Source organism: Rhea pennata, chromosome 12 (assembly GCF_028389875.1).
Source record: "Rhea pennata isolate bPtePen1 chromosome 12, bPtePen1.pri, whole genome shotgun sequence".
In the NCBI taxonomy this organism is placed as follows: domain Eukaryota; kingdom Metazoa; phylum Chordata; class Aves; order Rheiformes; family Rheidae; genus Rhea; species Rhea pennata.
The window spans coordinates 9145805-9165309 of NC_084674.1; the positions used below are offsets into that span (position 1 = coordinate 9145805).

The following is a 19505-nucleotide window of genomic DNA, read 5'->3' on the forward strand; positions in this document are numbered from 1 at the left end:
CAAGACCGATTGTCTTTGCATGTAGTTTTCAAGCCTCCAAGCTGAAGGGCAACTTGCAGGTGAGTAGAGCTCAAAGAACCTCTCTAGTAGCAGGCAAAGCTGTGTTGAACCACTTCCAGTAATAGTTCTCTACATGCTAAAAGAAAACTGAAACCTCTACAGACAAAGAAGTACAAGTCACAATAACCAGTAACTACTTCTGAGCAATATTAACAATATTCTCTAACTCCTCTTTGATTTTCATCATCTTCATCTTAGCCTCACCACAGAAGACAAACCAATCCAAATTGCAAACCCTTTATCACTGGCCAAGAAGCTAGAGCTACCCAATTTTCCTTCAATTTACATTAAGCTGAGAATAACCATCAAGGCTGTTTGCTAGGGCTTATACAAGGGACATGGAATTTGGGTCATCTGAGAAACTGGGGCATGAGAAACAGTGAAGCAGAAGGCAAGAAAAACTGAATAAAAGTATTCAAGAGGCAGGCCTACCCAGACAGATCAAACTGTCAGGGTTTGAACTTACATGGTGTTGAATGCTTACTCTCAGCATCACAACACATAGCTAGGACAAGTTCCCTCCTTCCTGATATGAAGCTGATGAGGGTGAGAGGCATGTTGAAAGCTGCTTGTCAGGCATTTCAGACCATATACAGTGGGAACACCAGACTTTGAAGAAAATTTCCAGGTGAAGAGGAGAAAACCAGCCATGTATTAAAAAATCAGGAAAATTTGGTATGGGTTGCTTGGCTTCATCACTGTTAAATCTGTTCTTTAATAGAATAATTAACATTTACAGCATTAGTCAAGTCAGCTTGTCTACAATAAATGTTATTAAAGTTTGGATTTAGCTTTGTATTTTAAAATTGATTCTGAGCTATATGTGAGAGCACAATGTCTGCATTTGTGTGTTAATAAATGTAAGGAGAAAAATACTGGATTTTTTTCACAATATTTTAACTCTAGAAGAGCTTGGATGGAAAAACAAAATGACAAAAGAGCCTATAGATTAGCAAAATAAACAGTAACAGTCAAAAAAGAACCCAAAAATGTGTACAGACTTATAAATGCTGCGGTAATACATGTAATTGCTCAAACTTGCCCTTGCTTCTGAATCTCAGTCGTGCCCCTGCAAACAAATCTATATGAATGTATTCCATTTGTTCCTGTGCAGCTAAAAGATTTGTTTTCCTCGCAGGTGCCTGGTGGGCAGAAATATGTGCATACGGCCTGGACTTTCTGCACAGCAAGTTGGGAACACCACCAGACATCTGTTTGCATAGGTCTGTGCAGCAAATCCCAACCCGCTGGACTTACTGCACATGCTGAGCACCTGTGTGTGCTTCCAAAAGGTCATATTCACTGTGCACATCCCGATCAGCTGGCACTGGTTGACATGTACAAGAGAAACAGTAATTCAGGACAAATGTAGAATACCCACAAATTTTGCCTGACCACGGTTTTCTTCAAAGGAGGAAAAGAACTAAGGTAATCTTAGTGCAAAAGGTGCCTTGTATTGCTAGATCAGAGCATGTAGGCTTTGTGGTGAGAAATCTGTCAGTTATGAACCCATATCAGGGAGAACATCTCAAAGCCGAATCAGGGAGAATCCTGCAGATAAACTAAATTAGCTTATAACATACATAGCAACCTTCCCATTAAACACCAGCTAGGCACAGCAACCACTGTTCCAAATTAATTTCACAGCTGTAGTCTACCATGTTCCTCCTTTTGTTTTTTAAACAAAATTCTTCATGTAGCATGTTAACGGTTAACGTTTCTCCAGACTTTTCTAGTAACAAGCACAGGTAGCATGCATCTTTCCCCGCCAAAATTAAAAGAGGATCCTCTCCTCTCTCCCCCCCCTCCCCAGTAGCAGTTTGTGGACTGGGCCCCGCAATGACCTGCTCGTCGGGGGAAACCAGGCACTGCAGCAGTGTTGCATCTCCTGGAAATCAGTAGGGAATTAGGTCTGTGTCATCCAACAATCTTACAGTGGGAAAAAACAGTTCCCCAGAGGTCACTCACCTGGGTTGATGGTGATGAATTTGTTATCTGAGGGGTTTTCCTCTGGAAAGCGGTCCTCCTTTGGAAGAGGTTTCCTTGTTGTCTCTGGTTTTCGTGGGCTCTTGCCCAGGGAAAGTTCGTCGGTGAACACTGATGGCACTTGGGTGGAGGGGAGAGGCGGGGGCTGGGGCTCTGCTGCTGTAGAAGTCTCCTCCGTGGGATGTCCATCTGTTGGGGCAACATTTTGGTTTTGCTCTTGACCCGATATGGTTTTATTTCCTTCCTCCCCAGCAGTCCTATTGGGGGCACCAGTGGCTTGCGGCGGCTCTGTGCTATTTCGCACGTCCGCGGCAGCCTCAGTCGCTCTGCTCTTCTCCTTCTTCTCCGTGTCCTTTTCTTCCTCTTCCTCATGCTCCCTCTCCCCATCCTCACTTTCGCTCTTGTCGTCCTTTTCTCCCTCCTCCGCTCCCTCGCCATCCTTGGTCAGCGCCGCGTCCCGCTCCGGTGAGGACGTGGCCTCGGTGGCGGCCACCACCGGCCGGCCCGGCTGCTTGCTGGGGGCCGCCGCCGCGGGGAGGCGGGTGGGCCACACGCTGCTGGGGAAGGAGGAGATGCCGCCGCCGCTGAAGCCCAGCCCCGCCAGCAAGGTGCTGGTCACCACCGAGGCCACGGTGGCCTGGCTGCCGCTGGAGGAGGGCCCCATCCCTGTGGCCATGGACACGAAGGAGAAGGGGAGGCCGGCGGAGGTCCAGGTAGAGGAGCCGGAGCTGATGGGCGCCATGTCAGCTGAGGAGGCCGGTGAGGCGGTGGGCTTGAGGAGAGGGCAGGGGAAAAAACACAGCGGAGAGCATCAGCAGGGGCTTTCACACACACACCATGCCGCTCATTAGTCTCTCTAAATGGAAGAAGTGGATTTACACCAGCTGGATGCAAGACCAAGCCAGGAAAAGCACAAGCCACCGAGTCACAAGGCAAGCGATGATGGGAGGAAACATCCCCGCGTTTGCCATTTCAAAGCAATCATTATAATCAAAGTCCCTTTATTCTTATCTTCATTTTACAGCAGGGCTTTCTCCACCCACATCGCTGGCTACTTGTGAGTAATGTTTCCTCTCGGGGTGGGGGAAGAGCTGAAGATGTTTAATGAGTTTAGCGGCATTACTCACTGCACTCTAATCCTCAGAAGTTTAAAAATATGGTGTTACATAAGCGTCATCCAAAAATACGAGCTATGCCATTCCCGTGCGGGCAGGGCTGGTGGGCCCGCTCTCCGAGGGAGCTCTGGGTCTTCCCACGCACACTGCTAAGGCCTCAAACAGCACTATTTTTATTTGCTTCTGAAATCAGCATTATTATCCTAAGGACTGGTACTGCAGCAAGCAGCAGCGTTGCTCTCGTTAGAGAAGACCTGCTGCAGGTGCAGCTGGGAAGTCGAGGGCTTAGAGGGCATCATGAGCCTTCCTGCTAGCCAAAGTTGCCAGGGCAGCTACCGGCATGGCTGCACCGTGGTGGTCACACGTGGGCTTGGTGTGCCCCATCCTGCAGCACTCTCCCTGCTGGTTAGCTTAGTGCAACTAAGTGCATGCATGCTCCGTGCATGTAAACATATGCTTTCTCTGAAATAAAAAACCCCGGTATACATCTTAACAAAAAACAAGGTAAGTAATTCACCTTCCTAAATTACATGTGCAAAAAGGCACTCAGGTTAAGGGAGCTGGCTAAATACAAGGAGTAATTCTGCAGAAGAGCTGGAGTCAACATCTCTGCCCAGGCCACGTTCCCTCTCTGACTTACTCAAATATGTCTCATGTCACTGACTGCATCACCAAGGGGACCATGAGCTGCAAATGCACACACTAGACATGGACAACAAGAGTTACACAGGTGCTACTCAGCCTTGAACACAACCATAAAATGTCTCTCTATTTTTGGAGCGACTTTGTAATTTAACAGTATTTCTGCATCTCTCTGCCATTCCTGGTTTCAATCAGGCCATGTAGTTGAAATGCTGCAGCAAAACAAGAAAGGCTGCTTTCTCATGTTATTTTTGACCAGCTGCAATCACAGAGAACCTGAAATCTTAGAAGAAAACCTGTGCTTTAGAGATTTCCAGCCAAAACTTTAAATGAGGATCTGAACTTCTGGATGCTTATCAGTGTGAACTCCTAAGGCATTGTGAGATTTGCTTTTCTTTGGCATGTATGGTCTCAAAGCTAGATTGAGTATTAAAATTTGACAGCAGATTTTGTACATCTAGAATACCTCAATATATCATTAAAAAAAACACTAATCATTCAAATTCAAGCTCTGTCTGTGTTACTGGTTTACTAGGGAGCACATCAACCTAAAATGGAATAAAACCAAAAATGATATTCGTAGAGAAAATTCGATAGTGTGAACTCAGCCCACAAATTTGACAGAACAATTTAGTATACTGAATGCCAAGAAATTAAAGTTATGGATGATTAATGTTAAATAACCAGATGCTTGCAAAACTGAAGCAGTGTATTCCAGTATTACAGTAAAACTATCAACATTTCTCATTCTGGAATACAACAGCCAGCTTTAGTGACTTGTTACAGTCTCACCTGAATTAAAATTAAAACAAAACAGCTTGTTAAGGCTTCATGCACACAACAGCAGATATCCTTAAAGCACTGGAAGAGCAAAGATGCTGTATGTGAGGCCTGATTCTTGTTACATATGTACTTCTGATCATACAGTTAATAAAAGAAATTAAATTTATTTCCACTGTCATTATTAATATTACATATCCCATCTAAATGCACTTAATATATATTTTGGAAGTTTTTCATAGAATCATAGAATCTAACAGATGATTCTCCACTGGTTAAAGCTTCTTGGAATCTGCTGGAAAGCCAAAATCTCACCGATATTTTATGGGTTATGAAACCTTCTGAGCAGGGTTTAAACCGCCACCACCCTAAGAAATCACTGTCCCACCACAGATTTACAACATCATGCTGCCACCTGGTGGGAACGCCACCACAAATTACAAATGCCTGTCAATTCACTGCAGTGATTTACATCCACAACTTACCACTCCTGTTTTCACAATTCTGGTCCCCTCGAAAATTCGAGTAGTGTTAGCTGAGAAACAAAGAATAACAATATTTAAGCGGATGAGGAAGGGAGAGAGGAGACGACAGCGACATTGCATTACAGTTCTTGCTAAACAGTTGCTCAACATTGTTATGACTAAACATGCCAAGAGAGAAAAGAAATGGAGGCCTGCGAATGAACTGGTAACCACAGACTTGGCAGGCAAACATCAGAGAAGGCCTGTTGCATGCAGCTAAGTCCAAAATACGATCAGTTTTGGTAGTGTCAGTCTGGAGAAAAGTCAAGCTTCTCTAGATGTGTTGCTTGATATCACTCACTGAACTACTCATGTCTAAAGATGATTTGTTTGTCTTTAATTACTCAGGACTAGAGAGGCTAGGCTAAGTCCACTGTCAGAAAACATATGTTATCCTTCAAATCCAAGTTGGATGCACTGTACCGACTCACACAAGAAACTGGAGTAGCTGAGGATAATAACTTCTTTCTGCCCTTATGATATGCTATCTTTATTTATTGCTATTTATATTGAGTACAACAATGAGACGAGAGCTCAGATTTTTTTTTTAAAGTTACATCTTTGGAACAGCAAAAGATTAGAAGAACATCTACTTTTTGGGAAAATATGGAAGGAAACGCATCACCTACTCATACTGTAGAGGTGTCCATCACTTCCAATTTTTTGAATGAAAGGCTTAAGAGCACAAGGAATATTTGACAAAACTGTCAATAACATTTTAACTTTAACTAAATGGTTATCACAGTCAAATTTCAGAGAATCTTTCCCTTTTACTATCTGCTGAAAGAGGCTAGAATCACTAATACACAGGTTATTGACTCCTGCCTGGTACTTAAACTGAACTCCAAACCTCTCTGCTAAGATACTAAAAAATTGAGAGCTATATAAGAGATATTGCTCGGACAGAACAGTTCTTGTTTGATCCCTGTGACACTGCTAATACTGTGGCATGTACCAGGGATGCTGGAACAGAACTTAACTGTGTCCACAGCTTGACATCCTTCAGAGGCTAATGATTGACAAGTTAGCACTAAAACCTGTACATTTTCCAAAAATCTCTTAAAAATGCTGCTTATTATTTTTTTTTCCATATACAGTATAATACCTAAATGATTTAACTCTGCTTCACCTTAAGAATTTGAATTTTTAACTCTATACTTGTTTTGTTTCTCTAATACGCATTCCTAGGTTGACATTTCTTAGGAATGTCATGGGATGAGTGCTCTCAGTAGAAGTGAATTTTGCCCCTACTTAATAAAATAATCAGAAGTAAATTCCTGGTGAGAAGCAAAACTTTGATACTTAGCGAAACCAAAAGGATCAAGTTCTACTGAATCTCAGTTTTACCATACTTGTCAAACACACTTCAACAGAAATCCATGGCAACTGACAGTTTAGCAGCCACTTCTTTAGCTTGCATTTAAATAAGCATGTTTTGAAAATCGTTGTCGTTGCGCACACAGTAAAAACCTGAGAATCCCAACATGTGGTTGTCAAGGTGGGACTGATCTCCTTTCCCCTTTATGTAAGACAGCACCAATCAGACTCTCGTTCTGCTATAGCTGAGCCTCCGATGCATAAGCAGTTGCTGATGAATTTGCTTTACAAAGCTAGTGAAGAAAAGCTATGTATTCTCATAAGAATAGACAGACCACTTCCAACACAGGGGTGTGGGCAAACCATCATCATTAGAAAGATGACTCTGCTAAAGTCACTGCCCACAGTTTGAAATTGGCATTGTCTACATGCATTCAAACACCTCCTGAGATCATTCCACAATATATTGCACTCTGCAAAGAAAATGTTAAACACACACAGAGTCATTTAATTTAAAAATACATTTGTTTGTTTGTTTGTTTGTTTTTACCTTGAAAGAGCATTGTCTGGCTAAAGTCACTACGCATTTCATTTCGGCAAACTGCTTGAACTCTGAACAGATAAAGGATGTCAGGTGAGACATGGCTAATGATGGCCTTCTGTTTAAAAAAAATAGATATTATTCAGTTTTTTACCCCCACAGGACTGTCCACGATCAGTTTGCAATATATAAAGCATTGTGCTAACACAGGACATTTGTACCATGTAAGACAAACTTATTTCTAATGGGGAATAGTCACCGTTCTCCTGGGAGAGGAACAGGTGAAGGTCAAATGACTTCCCTGGGATCCAACTGTTGCACCCAGATTCTGCTGGCTCTGCCCATGGGAAAGAAATGAGCATGCCCCATGTCTACTCCCATGTCTCATGTTTGAAAGTCTCTGCTCTCCTCAGAAACCCTTAACCTCAAATCAGTCAATCTCATAGGTATTAAAATGAAGATTTTACAGGTGGAGGTGCAAATTCCAGTTACTATCCTGAGATAAGCCCTGAAAAGTCGTTACATGTTCAAACCCACTGTTTATTTTGCAATAAACTGGCTAAGGTAATTAGCAGCTGATGGCCCGTAAGGCGTGATAGCTCCACACCTTGGGCTGGGATGCCCCTACACCCTCTTAAACCCGAGACACTGCCTTGCTGCCTTCATGCTGCTCCTCTGGGTGGCATTTAGTCCACAATCAATCATTTCTTGTCTTGAAGTAGAGAGCACTGGTAGCCGCATGGGTCATTTGAAGTACCTTTAGGTATTTAGGTGAGCCTTTTAGGAAAACACTGTCTAGCTCTGTTTCAAGATAGGACAGCCCAGCTGTTTCTACCAGAGCTCTGAAAGTGGATTGCACTTTCCTCTGAAAAAGTGTTTCCTTTTTCCCTTGCCCCCAAAGCAGACTAAGCTATCGTTGCTTCCTTAACCTCCAAGCTCTACTGCACAGTACAGGGGCTCACTGCAATTTATTTCCAAGCTATCGCTCCATCATATCCTCTGCACATTTGATTATTTCTTTTACATAAAACAGGATGCTGTCACTGTGCCCACATCATTTTTGCTGATTAACACTCTCCTCCTTATTACTGATTAAAAAAAAAAGTCCCTTAAGAGTGTGGAGTTGCAACAAGAGAGAGGTTACAATACATCATAACCTTGGGTGCCTTTCAATAGATTCCTTTCTGATTTTGTGAGGCACATCATTCCCTAATGTGACCCAGATAACAATGTCTAGTGGGGAAATTGAAAATATAAATGGAAATGAAGTAAAAGAATCTTCATCAAAGGGAATAAAAGAAGTATTATTGTCTAACTGATTGAATGGGCCCAGAGGACTGTGTATTTGAAAAAAAATACGATAACAGTCATTAGGAATAACACTCTGTGCTGCTGCATTTTTCATGTGCATATACAATTACTGATTTCATTATTCTAGAGGCTTTCTTTGATTAACAATAAACGGAGGCCTTTCAAACCTGAATATGTCACTTTGATTTTATATGCAGAGAATGTTAAAGACCGGTACAATACTTGCTTCCACTTAGACAAGAATGACAAGCAGATCAAATTCTAAATGGAGGGGATAAATTGGTATTTCCATCTATGTCGGAACCGTCTTGCTCTTCTCTCCCTTTCTCTCACAACCAGACTGAGGCAACGCTCGTACAGACCACTCTACAATAATCTTCCAGCTCTGACCATGCAACTATTATTACTGGCAGCACTTACTGATCAGAAACTGTTCCAAAGTCTGCAAGGGGCTACGCACAGAGACAAACTTGATTTTGGAGGATTAGACCTCTACTGTGAAAATCTGAGAGCTGAGCAGGAGCCAAAAGGTATTCAGAGTCTAACTATTTTCTGAGCCAGCTACTTCTCAGCAACAGTACATGAAAAGATGTCTGCAGATTTAGTCCTTTATACACTCACATAAACTATAAATTCGCACTCTAGCGTTTTGGGTGTAGGCAATCTTTAACTAATGCTGAACATTTTAAAAGCAATTTCTTGAAAGTCAAATACTAGCCTATCTGTAATGTAACAAAAGCTTTCCTACTCTTCTTCCTTCTGCTGAGAAAATAACACTATAAGGACAGCTCAAGACATAAGTCAATGGTTTATGCTGTGGTTTTACCAGGTCCTTGTCACTGTCCTTGGTGAAAGTCTTCTCCTTTTCGTCTTCGTTTTTAGTCCAACTGTAGGAGATCATGTAGTTCATGATAGGAGGGTGGTAGACTGTTTCTGGTTGGTTCCAGGTTACAAGCAATGCAGTTCTGTTCACAGGCTGCACTTTCATGTTGACAGGAGGAGTGCTGCAAGCTAAAAAAAGAAGGAACAAATATGAAGCTCTCCCAAATAATCGAGAGAAAACAAGGAAAACTGTACTTCACTCTAACAGCTAGGGGTTTTTTAATGTCTTGCCTACAGTAGTAGCACAGGCTTCAATCCACTGAGACCAATGGGATTTAATACCACCTGCAGCTGCTTTCTGCTCTCCAGAGTAAAGGAAATCCATTCTCTGGAGGCAGGTTGCTACGTTCTCATTTTATTTTCAATTCTGACATTTGCACATATACTTTATCTTGGTCACTTAATAACTCTGCATGTGTACCTTCAGAAGTCTACCTAAACCCAAGCTGCAGCTTATCTGGACTACTGCCTCCTGTCACACGAAGAGGATAAAAATCCTGGCCTGATTTCCTGGGCCTGCAAATATTTGGAACCTCTGAAAATGTGACGCCACTGAGTCAACCTTTTAACCCAGCACATTTTTGCATGAGCAGAAAATTACTTTATATTCCTCCTTCTGCACATTTCCCCTCATAGCCTCTAAACTGTTGGTCAGGAAAACCTTACAAATCCAGGAAAGAGCAGCACTCATAAGGCAGCCCTTGGCCACCTCACTTTCCTAACAGGAGCAAGAGCCCCTGGCTGGCCTCCGAAGGCTGTGGCTTTCCGGCCCTGTCCGCAGACACTGGAGGTAGGGGTTGCTCCTTGGCCAGGGTGAAGACGATGGGCTCATCAGCAAGGGAATGGCTTTACTAGAGGGAGAAATACAGCTTCTGTTTTCTTTGGATGCCAAAACCCAAATCTCTCCAGGAAAGACCAAGCTGGGGTGCTAACCTGGCACATACGCTTTGCAGTGCTAAGAAAATACTTCTGAAGCAACTGAAATGTAAAGGTCAATGTCACGAACGAAGAACACTAGATGGCACTCGTATGCTACCTATAAGGTACATAATGCATTTTCTAACTATAAAAGAGTGTAGATTTTTCTAAGCTTTAAAAATCATGTTTAAAATATACAATTCAGGACAGATTCTCACATTTCCTTTCCAAATATAAACTCTGAACCAAGAAAAATCACTTGAAATGATTCCCAAATGCATGCGCTGTGGCAAAGGAGCTGGCCTCTTCTGCCAGGAAAAGTCAGGGTGTCACCCAGCCCGTCACACTGCCGCCGTTTGCAGAATTATTTTCCCCAATACTACTTTTCCATTTAAAGTCAACACAGTTATCTTATTTGCACTCTGCAGGTAAGTGACAGGGTGCATATTTGGACATATTTCACTTCTAAAGGGTCTTGGCTGCACTGAAGGGGAAAAATGTCTATTCCTATGCCTGGAGTTTCAGACTGTTCATATAACTAACTCTGCTGTTAGATGCTGAAATAGCTATGGTTCTAAAATAAAAATGATTAAACTCTGTAAACACGAATATAACCAGTACAATGGAAAAATACCTGTCAAATGCATTTGTGCAGTTATAACTCACATTTTGTAACTAGCCTTTACAAAGTAAGGAAATATATATTACAGAAGTACACACGGGTCACAAGGATTGTTTGTGTTTGCTCCTGTCAGGAGTGACAGTTTTACAGTTTTGTAGCAGATCCTTATGCTCAGCACAGAAGGATCCAGCAAAGCAAACCCTGCAGTATCTCTAATCACTCGTTTATTGACAAAACAAGTAAAATTTTCCATTTATGCTGAGCAGAAGGGACGAAACCTGCATTCTGCACACAATGCCATGAGGCCATGACACTGCAGCCTGCTGCCTGCAAACCCCTCCCTCTGTCTCACTCCTCTCGGTGCTGAGCCTGCAGACCTGGGGAGCAAAGCAGAGAGACAGCAGCGGCAGCCTGGACCGAGCTCAGAGCGTGCGGGCACGCTCTGGTGGCTGTGCAACGGCCTCTCTGCCAGGCTGGCACAGTGGGGCAGGCAAGAGGGGGCAAGGAGGTTGTCTGATCTATACCTGAAAACCTCCAGAGAAGGTGACTGACTCCACATCCCTCCACATCACACAGGCTTCCCCGGGCTCCATGGTCCCTGCTGCTAGGGAAGCTTACTACACTCCCATCTGCCTACCAACGACATGAAGGACAACTGCTCTCCCTCCTCTTTGCAGAAGCAGTTTGATCCTATTCAGTGGTACAGTTCAGTTTCCAACCAGAAAAGAGAGCAACTCAAACTAACCCCTCATGCATGGTCCAGAGCTGTTGCTAGGACTTAATAGAGCTCTGTGATCCTTGGTGTGCCTCTCCATGCTCACGTCCTTCTGCTGAGACAGTCAAATCACTTCTTACTTATAGCACCGCTTATTGATAATTGCACCAGTAAGTCATAACCTACTCCCTTCGAAGCCCCTTGTCATTACAGAATTACTCTTCAAAATACCAGGCCAGCCTTTACCGTTCCACCTAATCAAAGCCTACCAAAGCCTATCAGAGATGGGAGCCCAGGGTGAAGGACTTGCCAGACTCGGAAGAAGTTCTATCCAGCCTATCTTCTTCAGAAGAATATCCAGAGATTGACAGTTTTAAGGTGCTTGAGCGTCAAACTGTTTTAGAAATAATTCAACCAGGTAATCTTTCCAAGAGATGTAATGAAGAGGTCTAACTTAATTGCAATGTTCCCTGGCACATGTTGACCCATTCTCTAGTGAGCCGTTTTCCAGACAATAACCCTATACCCTGCAAGCGAGAGGAGACTGTTCCCATCCTCTACTCCATGTGACTCCTCATCACCAGCTTTGATGCAACTCAGAATAGTTCATGACACTCACAGCAGCAGGTATTTTCCAAAGGTAAACAGGAGACCTATTTTAGAGGCTCAAGTTAGGAGACCCTCCCTCCATGACGATGCAGCCTGATCCAAGGTCACAAACAGCTTTAAGCAGCTGAGTGACTCCAATGACTTCACTAAGATGCCCAGTAACATGTTTTGTCTGGGACCACTGCATGACCAGGACAAACCATATTCACAGCCAGCTAAAAGGAGATTGAATTTCCAGTTTCACAGTAAATAATATTACAAACTTTTTATCATTTACTAGGACTTTGTTCCAATTATTCTGAGACACATGGGAAGAACTTGCTGTAATTAAGTAATAACCAACATTTTCTGTTCAGCTGCTATTTTTTACAGCTTTTGAATTGATGAATAGGCAAAAAAGAAATCTTTTTTTTTATATGAAATGAAGCATATGGTTTATTAATTTAACCAAACCTGATCAGGACACAATGGAATAAAAAAACCATTTGATCCAGTAATTCAATTTGATGATTTAATTAAAGTGATACATAATAATGTAGCAAATGTCTGAAAGGCAAAAAAAAAAAAAAAAAAAAAAAAGTAATGAGTTGACCATCTATGAAACAACTGGCATCTTCTGGAGATCTAATTTTCCTTTCGAAATTCTGTGTGCCTTGGATTTTGGAAAGAAGATTAAAAGAATCACTGACTCCTCTCCTCTCTCTCTCTCTTCTTAAATGCTAAGAAGCCTGTACCGATTTTGCAAAGACTGCAGCTGAAGGACAAACAGAGATGCAGAAAGAGGCTGAGGTGGGGAGGAAGAAGTTTGCTCCTCCAGATTGAATCAGAATACACTGAAGAGAAACACAAGCTTTTTCCCTCCCCTCTCCCCCAAACTAAATAAGCAAATAAGCCTGTGAATTCATGATTGCTTGAGGAAAAAAAAAAAAGGCAAAAAAAGGAATGAAAACCAAAACCCAGCAACATTTGACATTGAAATAGCAGATCTCAGTTATTTTTAGAGAAAATGTTACTAATGCTCTATGTTAAAATCTGTTCTGATAGAATAATGAAAATATGCAGGGGGATCTCTGGGTGTCTTGATGTGGCGTACAGCAATACTGAGTGGAGATACCTGCACAGGGCACCAAAGCCAAAACGGACCCGTCAGCGGACGGGTCAGCCCTGTGCCAGGGCTAACTGGTGCTGCGGGAGGCAGGAGAGCCGGGCTGGGCACAGGCGCGAAACCTCGGCAGCGCGCAGTGAGCGAGCACCTTCACGGTGTCGGCGACGTGCCTCGCGGCATGTGCGATGCCCTCAGCCTGTTACGTCTTGGAATAAAAAGCTCACAGGCTGACAGACAGGGATAATCTGTGCCGGACACCTGGCAACGCGTTGGCTCCTGCCTTTTGGAAACGTCCTGCAGTAGAGAGAGGATTGCACGGGTGCATCCGGAGGGAGGCACAGGGACCTGACACACGGCAGCCTCAGCCGGCATCTCCGGCTGTTGGCCGTGCGTGCGGCTGTCAGGGAGCTCGACACAGGCGCTTCGCTGCAGATCATCTCACCGGGGAAGGCGGGGGGCAAGTCAGCCTCTTGGCTAGCCTCGTCTTCCAGGGCTTGCTCAAGCCTGGAGAAAACCTGTTTGCCGCTTGCAGGCAAATGTAGCACGCTAACACAGCCCTAAGTGCTGGCCAGGCCAGGCTCACTGCAAAGAATTATTTTCTTATTGTTAAAAACATTCCAATGGGCTGGAACAAACAAAATTAATTTAACAACTCCACATTCATCTCTCCCATAATTTGATTTCTATGTTGTGTTTGGCTACGTACCCTCCACGAGGCTTTCCTAACTCAAGCCTGATAAAGCCTAATCCAAAAGCTCCTGGCAGCTCTATTTCAGAGGGCTGAAAGGAAAAAAAAAAGGGGGGGGGCCTATTGTTCAGCAAAAATTAACCACTGGTATTAAGATACACCTATCACTCCGGAAAGGACATAAAAGAGGATATGACAGCCTTTTTTCAGCAGCCTAGAGAGAAATGCAAAACCACCAAACTTTCTGGTATTTATCGTGCTTTTTGCATATGCTACCTGCAGTTATAAAAAGAGCTATTTAGGGCAGGTTTGAGAGAGCTCAAGAACTGAATATTGAGTTATTTCTTGTATATCTTCCTCCTGTAGCACAGGTGCCTCATATGATGAATCCAGTGGTACTGGGCTCAGAGGGATCTATAAAATCATCTAAAAATGTTTTAAGTTAGCTCTTCTGTGCATAAAAATGTCACCACTTTAAAGTCAGTTATTTCTAGCTGTGCTATGCCCTCTTTTGGAAAATCCCACTCTCTCCCTCCTGCTGCATGTCTCTGCAGTACAAAGCTGCCGTTCCTACACGTGCGGTACTGTGGGATTTATTTCGTGTGATGAAACTCTGACATTTCCCGCACAGGAAAACATCCCAAGTCCCTTGTGCCGAGACGCATGGGGATCTTCCGAGGCAACACGTATGGGGAGGGAGAAAACACATCCGAATCAAGCTGCAGTTTTCTTGCCATTTTAAATAGCAACTTGTGAAGCTGCTCAAAGATCTTGGAATAGCTCTCAGGAATACAGAGTAACAGATAAATAGTGAGGAAAGGGGCTGCTGGAAGGCAGGTGGGAGCCAGGCGGAGACCCGCGGGGCTTCCTGCAGGAAGAAGCAGCACCGAGGGCTCTTCCACCAGCCGGATCGCAGCAGAGCCCTGCCCCGAGGGATCGCACCACCTAAAACCAGAAGGATTCTTGTGCGAGCCCTGCTGAGCCACAAGTTCCCTGGCCGGTTTCAGAAAAGCCTGGTAACAGCATCATCGATGACTGGGCTGTTGGCAAAATCCCACGCTGAACTCTCTCGGCTCTAGGGCCCCGGGACACCCGCCTGCCCACGGTACGGAAGCAATGCCATTTCAATCACTAGCAGGGAAAGGAAGAAATATACTTTCAAATACAGGTATCTATACATACATACATATTTACTCTTTTTCATTATTAGACCCTCAACTCACTGCACGGGTGATACTGCAAGGAGAAAACTCACACCTTCTTTAAGCGCCACACCAGCAGTCTCATGGAAAGGGAAGTAATAAAAGCGCCAGATTCAGCTTTCTTACCCTGCCGTGGCTCAGTGGAAATGCCCAGGAACAGAATGAGCGCCGTGAAAAACAACACCACTCTTTCGGCTGTCTGATTGAATCTCTGAGTTCAGCGAGGGCTGTGCTCCCAAAGGATAACAAACAGACTACGAGGATCGTACACAGAGACGACACAGGGTTTAATACACAGCAGAGTGCTAAGAGGCACGCTGACAACACTCGCGCCCTCTCCCTTTCCCAAACACTTGCGGTTCTCTGCGATGCTTTTGCTTACACTGCTAACTTCTTGCAGTGTTTTTAAATGACATTATTAATATATAAGGATAATTGCTTTAAAGAGGAGCACGCATCTTTTTCCTTTACCTTTGCCTGCACTTTGCTAGCAGGCATTTGCAGGCTACATGCAGTACACGCAAATATTTGTGTTGATCTGCTTCAATCCACAGGCAGAATGTAGCTAGGAGACAGCCTATTTATCTTCCCTGCTCTTACCTTTCGCTACGCTGCAAACACACGGGGTTGTTTCTCAAGGTGTGAGGGACACGGACAGACCCCGTATGTGTTTTAAGAGCCCTGTGAAACGACCTCCCGAGCCAATCTGCCCTGAGAGCATTTCTGGCAGAGGGGAAGCAGAGATTTTGCCCCTTCTGCTGCTGCCCGTCCCCTGAGGGGAATGTACAACCAGCATTTGGAGGGCGTTTGATTCCTTCCTGCACGGTTTTCTTTGTAGCATTGGAGTTTCCATGGCATCGCAGCAACAGACTCCGCTTTACTGAAAGGCAGGAACTGTGTGTTTTACTTTGTTGTGTTTGAGCCCAAATATTTCATATGTTCCACAAGTAGCATTTCTGTAGCACTAGCCCAAATCCTCAGCAGGGCCAGTCAGCCTGGTTCCATCAAGAGCCATGCTAGGCCTGGTGATGCCTGCCAAGGATTTGCCTTGCAATTTTTTTGTTTATATTACACACGCACAGACGAGGTGATTTATTTAAAAATGTACACCCATGTCCTTATTTACACGGTATTCCTGACGCTATAGGAGTGACCGAGGCCAGAGCCAAGCGCTGCATCAGCAGCAGGAGAAAGCAGGATTTCCTCTGGAAGGAAGCGCTTTTGCAGCAGATGGCCCTTTCTGACGTCCCGACGAGCAGCGCTCGTGCAAGGTGCTCCCGGGACGCACAGGCTCGAGAGCAAGGGGCTTGGCAGGCACCGCATCTGCTGCCTGCCTGCGGGATGCCCGGCTCAAAAGGGAAAGCGGCTTCCCTGCCCCAGCTGCCAGAGGCTTTCTCCAATGAGAGGGAGCTACTGCAGGTAGTTATGGTCCAACGCACAGTCCTGACCAAAATTAAAACCAGCATCTGCATGGGATAAATCACCAAGTCCCCCCTGTGTCCACTCAGTTCTTCTAGCATTGCCGGCAGCTGGGAACCCAACTCACATCAAAACTTTCATACTGAATTCTTCTTGGTTTGGGCCCTTTATATCTCTAAACAAGCACAAGCAGTTACTTATCGCTTATTAATGAACCCACCGGCAGGCTGTCCATGACATTCATGAAGAGACACGCACTCCGCTCACAGTATAACCAGGTAAAAGTGTCTGCGGGTGAATTCAGAAGTCCACAGATCACAACCACTCTAAGGAATAATGTGAGGCTTAGGTACCGCAGCTTTTTGTAGCCGATTCCCTTCCAAAATGGGTCAGCCTTTTTCCTTTGACCTTAATGCTTTATCTTCTACCTGGCTGCCTTCCTGTTCCCTCCTGCTTTTGCATCCTGTGCTCCAAGAGACCCACATGCACAGGGACCAAGGGACTACAGAGCAAGATCCTGATCCGGTACCATACGCTGTCAATGGAAGAGGAATGGACCTGGGATATCTTCATAACAAAATGAATCAGAAAGAATAAGTTGGAAAGTCTAGTCACCCAGAGAAAATGAAGTTTTTCGTCTGTGAAGAAATCAACCTGCAAAACAGAGTCTTCCAATGGTCAAGAACAATCAACTGTAATGGAAAACATATGGTAAATTAACGAAAAAAGGTTCTTGCTTATTTGCTTTTTCCCTTAACTAAAGATACTTAAGAAAAATAAGTAGCATCATTTTGTTTCAGTAATTCCAAGTTAAGATGCCAATAACTTACAATTTTAACTTTGCATTTACAATTTTGTAGCTTTGGTTAAGAGCACACTTACTGCCATACAATATTTTGTGGTTGTTTAGGTTATACAAAAATATATAAATGACTTTAAGAAGAGAATTTATCTGCCTAATGCTCTTTTTGGACCCCTAGAGAGACCCAGAGGGCATGAAGAGACCACGAGGTTGTTGGGAGAGAGTTCTCATAAAACACAGGCATTTAGAAAGCAAAAGCAAATTACTGGGAGTAATAACGGAAGATATAAATGAGGCAACCTGTTTTCATTCTGAAATATTACGGTCAATGCGCTAAAGTACCTGCCTCAAAATGATAGTGTCATTGCACTGTGTTTACTCTCTGGAAGAATTCAGGTGGTTCTGGATAAGGCTAAATTGGAGACGCGCTCCAACACAAGGACGTGGTGCCATGCAGAAGAGGCAGTATCTTCACAGGAGGCCTTGGTTTCCTTTTTGATGTTAGGAGCTGTGAAACAGAGAATTTGAACTAAACTGCTTTGCTTGAGCAGTGCTACACCTTTGACGGCAGCTCCGTAGTTGGAGCCGTGCCTCCAGCGCAAAGCACGCGGGCGATGAAATCAGAACAGCTTCTGAACAGTTTTAACGGCAGCAAGTCAGAATGACTTTCAAACTGCGCGTTGCTACGGCTTAACAAGGGACACTAAGGAAAATGTTTACCTGCAGACTACTAGAGAAATGTCCCAGCTGTTGATTTAGAGTTCAAAGCTAAGTAAGTTCGAACCAGAGTGAATTTATGACTGTTTATTATTTAACTTAGTCTAGGATCATAATTAAAGATAGTACTCCAAGGCGAATTCCCACCGATGGCAAACAGCATCTTTTGAGACTCCAGCAAAGAGTAATCAGACACCTTTGGGGACGTAATCAGGCATCTGTGAAAGAAAACTCTGATGTCAAGAGCCCCTCACTCGGGATGCTTTTTAAGTGTTGTAAAGCTTGCAGCACATTTAATGAGGCAAAGGTTAAAGCTCTTTTTTTTTTTTCTCCCTCAGAGTTAAAAATCATAAAGACAAACAGTATTTGAAGATCCTAACCAGCAGCAAAATCAGATGGGCCGGCGTTCTCTTGCACACAGGTTACATCTTGAAGCACGGAAATGAAACGCCTTTCCCTCCTCAGCTTCTTTGCCTGTACTTTTACTGAAGCAGGTAATGTTTTGTAAGTCTATCTCTGCTTGACGGAACAACATCTGAAAGCCGTAAAGAACATACAGAGTTGAGAAGTCAGGTCCTTGGACTGTGTGGTCTTTTATGTAAGGATTCTCTTTACTTGTCCCCTAAGAGCAATGTGCACGACTAAGCTAATAAATAATTAGCAATCACTTTGGCATAGCTGTTTGGAAGCAGCCTACAAAAAGCCAGGAGTACAATATGTGATGTGACAGAGCAACACAATCCTGAGCCAGAGAGGACAGGCCACGTAAAAGAGGAGACAGTTTTAACAGAGATGGTCATGTGCAAAAAATCAAATGCTGCCACTGTCTATTATTTACAGTATCTGGTGAATACTTTAATAATATATTCTCTGTTTGGTAAGTCTGCACAGAGAACCTCCAACTTTCAAAAACTTTATATAAATCAGTGCTGTAATGATGGCCAGTCTTTTTGTTAAATTTAACAGGCCTGATCACTTGCATGACTTAATGGCCTGACCCATTGCATATCTTGAATCTTTAGCAAGTTTCCTCCCCTTAAAAAGTATTCTTGTCTGATGGGTTATAATCAATGCACCAGTTGCTACGATTATATACCTGAATATTGCACATCTTTAATGGTATATTTTAGAAATAACATACTTAAAGATGATCGCTATGGTTTCTTGAAACAGCTCCAGAGTCAACTTAAGAATTAAGCTCAACTCATGGGCTCTGATTCAGCAAAGGTCCTATGCATATGCTTTCATTTCAGGTGTACAAGTAGTTCTCGAGAGAACTGTTTTAAATCAGCTTTTGCCAACAGAAGAAAGGAATGAGACAATGGAACCAAAGAAAACCTTCTTGCAAAATATTAACACAAAAGAAACACTGGAGTTTTTACTCTCCCTCTGAAGTGAAAAATTAGCCCTCCACACTATTTCAAATTAACTAAAGTATTTTCACCATCTTGTATCCTGATTATTGTAAACTACCTTTAAAAATAGTTTCCCTCTTTAAAATAAATAAATAAAAAAAAAACCGAGGAGGGTAGCTACAAAACAAAAGACTA

General features: G+C 43.5%; 1 protein-coding gene across 1 annotated transcript in view; it reads right to left on the reverse strand.

Annotated features, from left to right (window-relative positions):
- PTPRG (protein tyrosine phosphatase receptor type G) overlaps nt 1-19505 on the reverse strand; it is a 404579-nt gene that overhangs the window by 73636 nt on the left and 311438 nt on the right. The window contains exons 9-12 of the mRNA XM_062585127.1: nt 9103-9287; nt 6975-7083; nt 5069-5118; nt 2029-2818 (exon numbers count right to left, since the gene is read on the reverse strand). Of these exons, the coding sequence (XP_062441111.1) occupies nt 2029-2818; nt 5069-5118; nt 6975-7083; nt 9103-9287 (1134 nt within the window). The remainder of the gene's footprint in view (nt 1-2028; nt 2819-5068; nt 5119-6974; nt 7084-9102; nt 9288-19505) is intronic.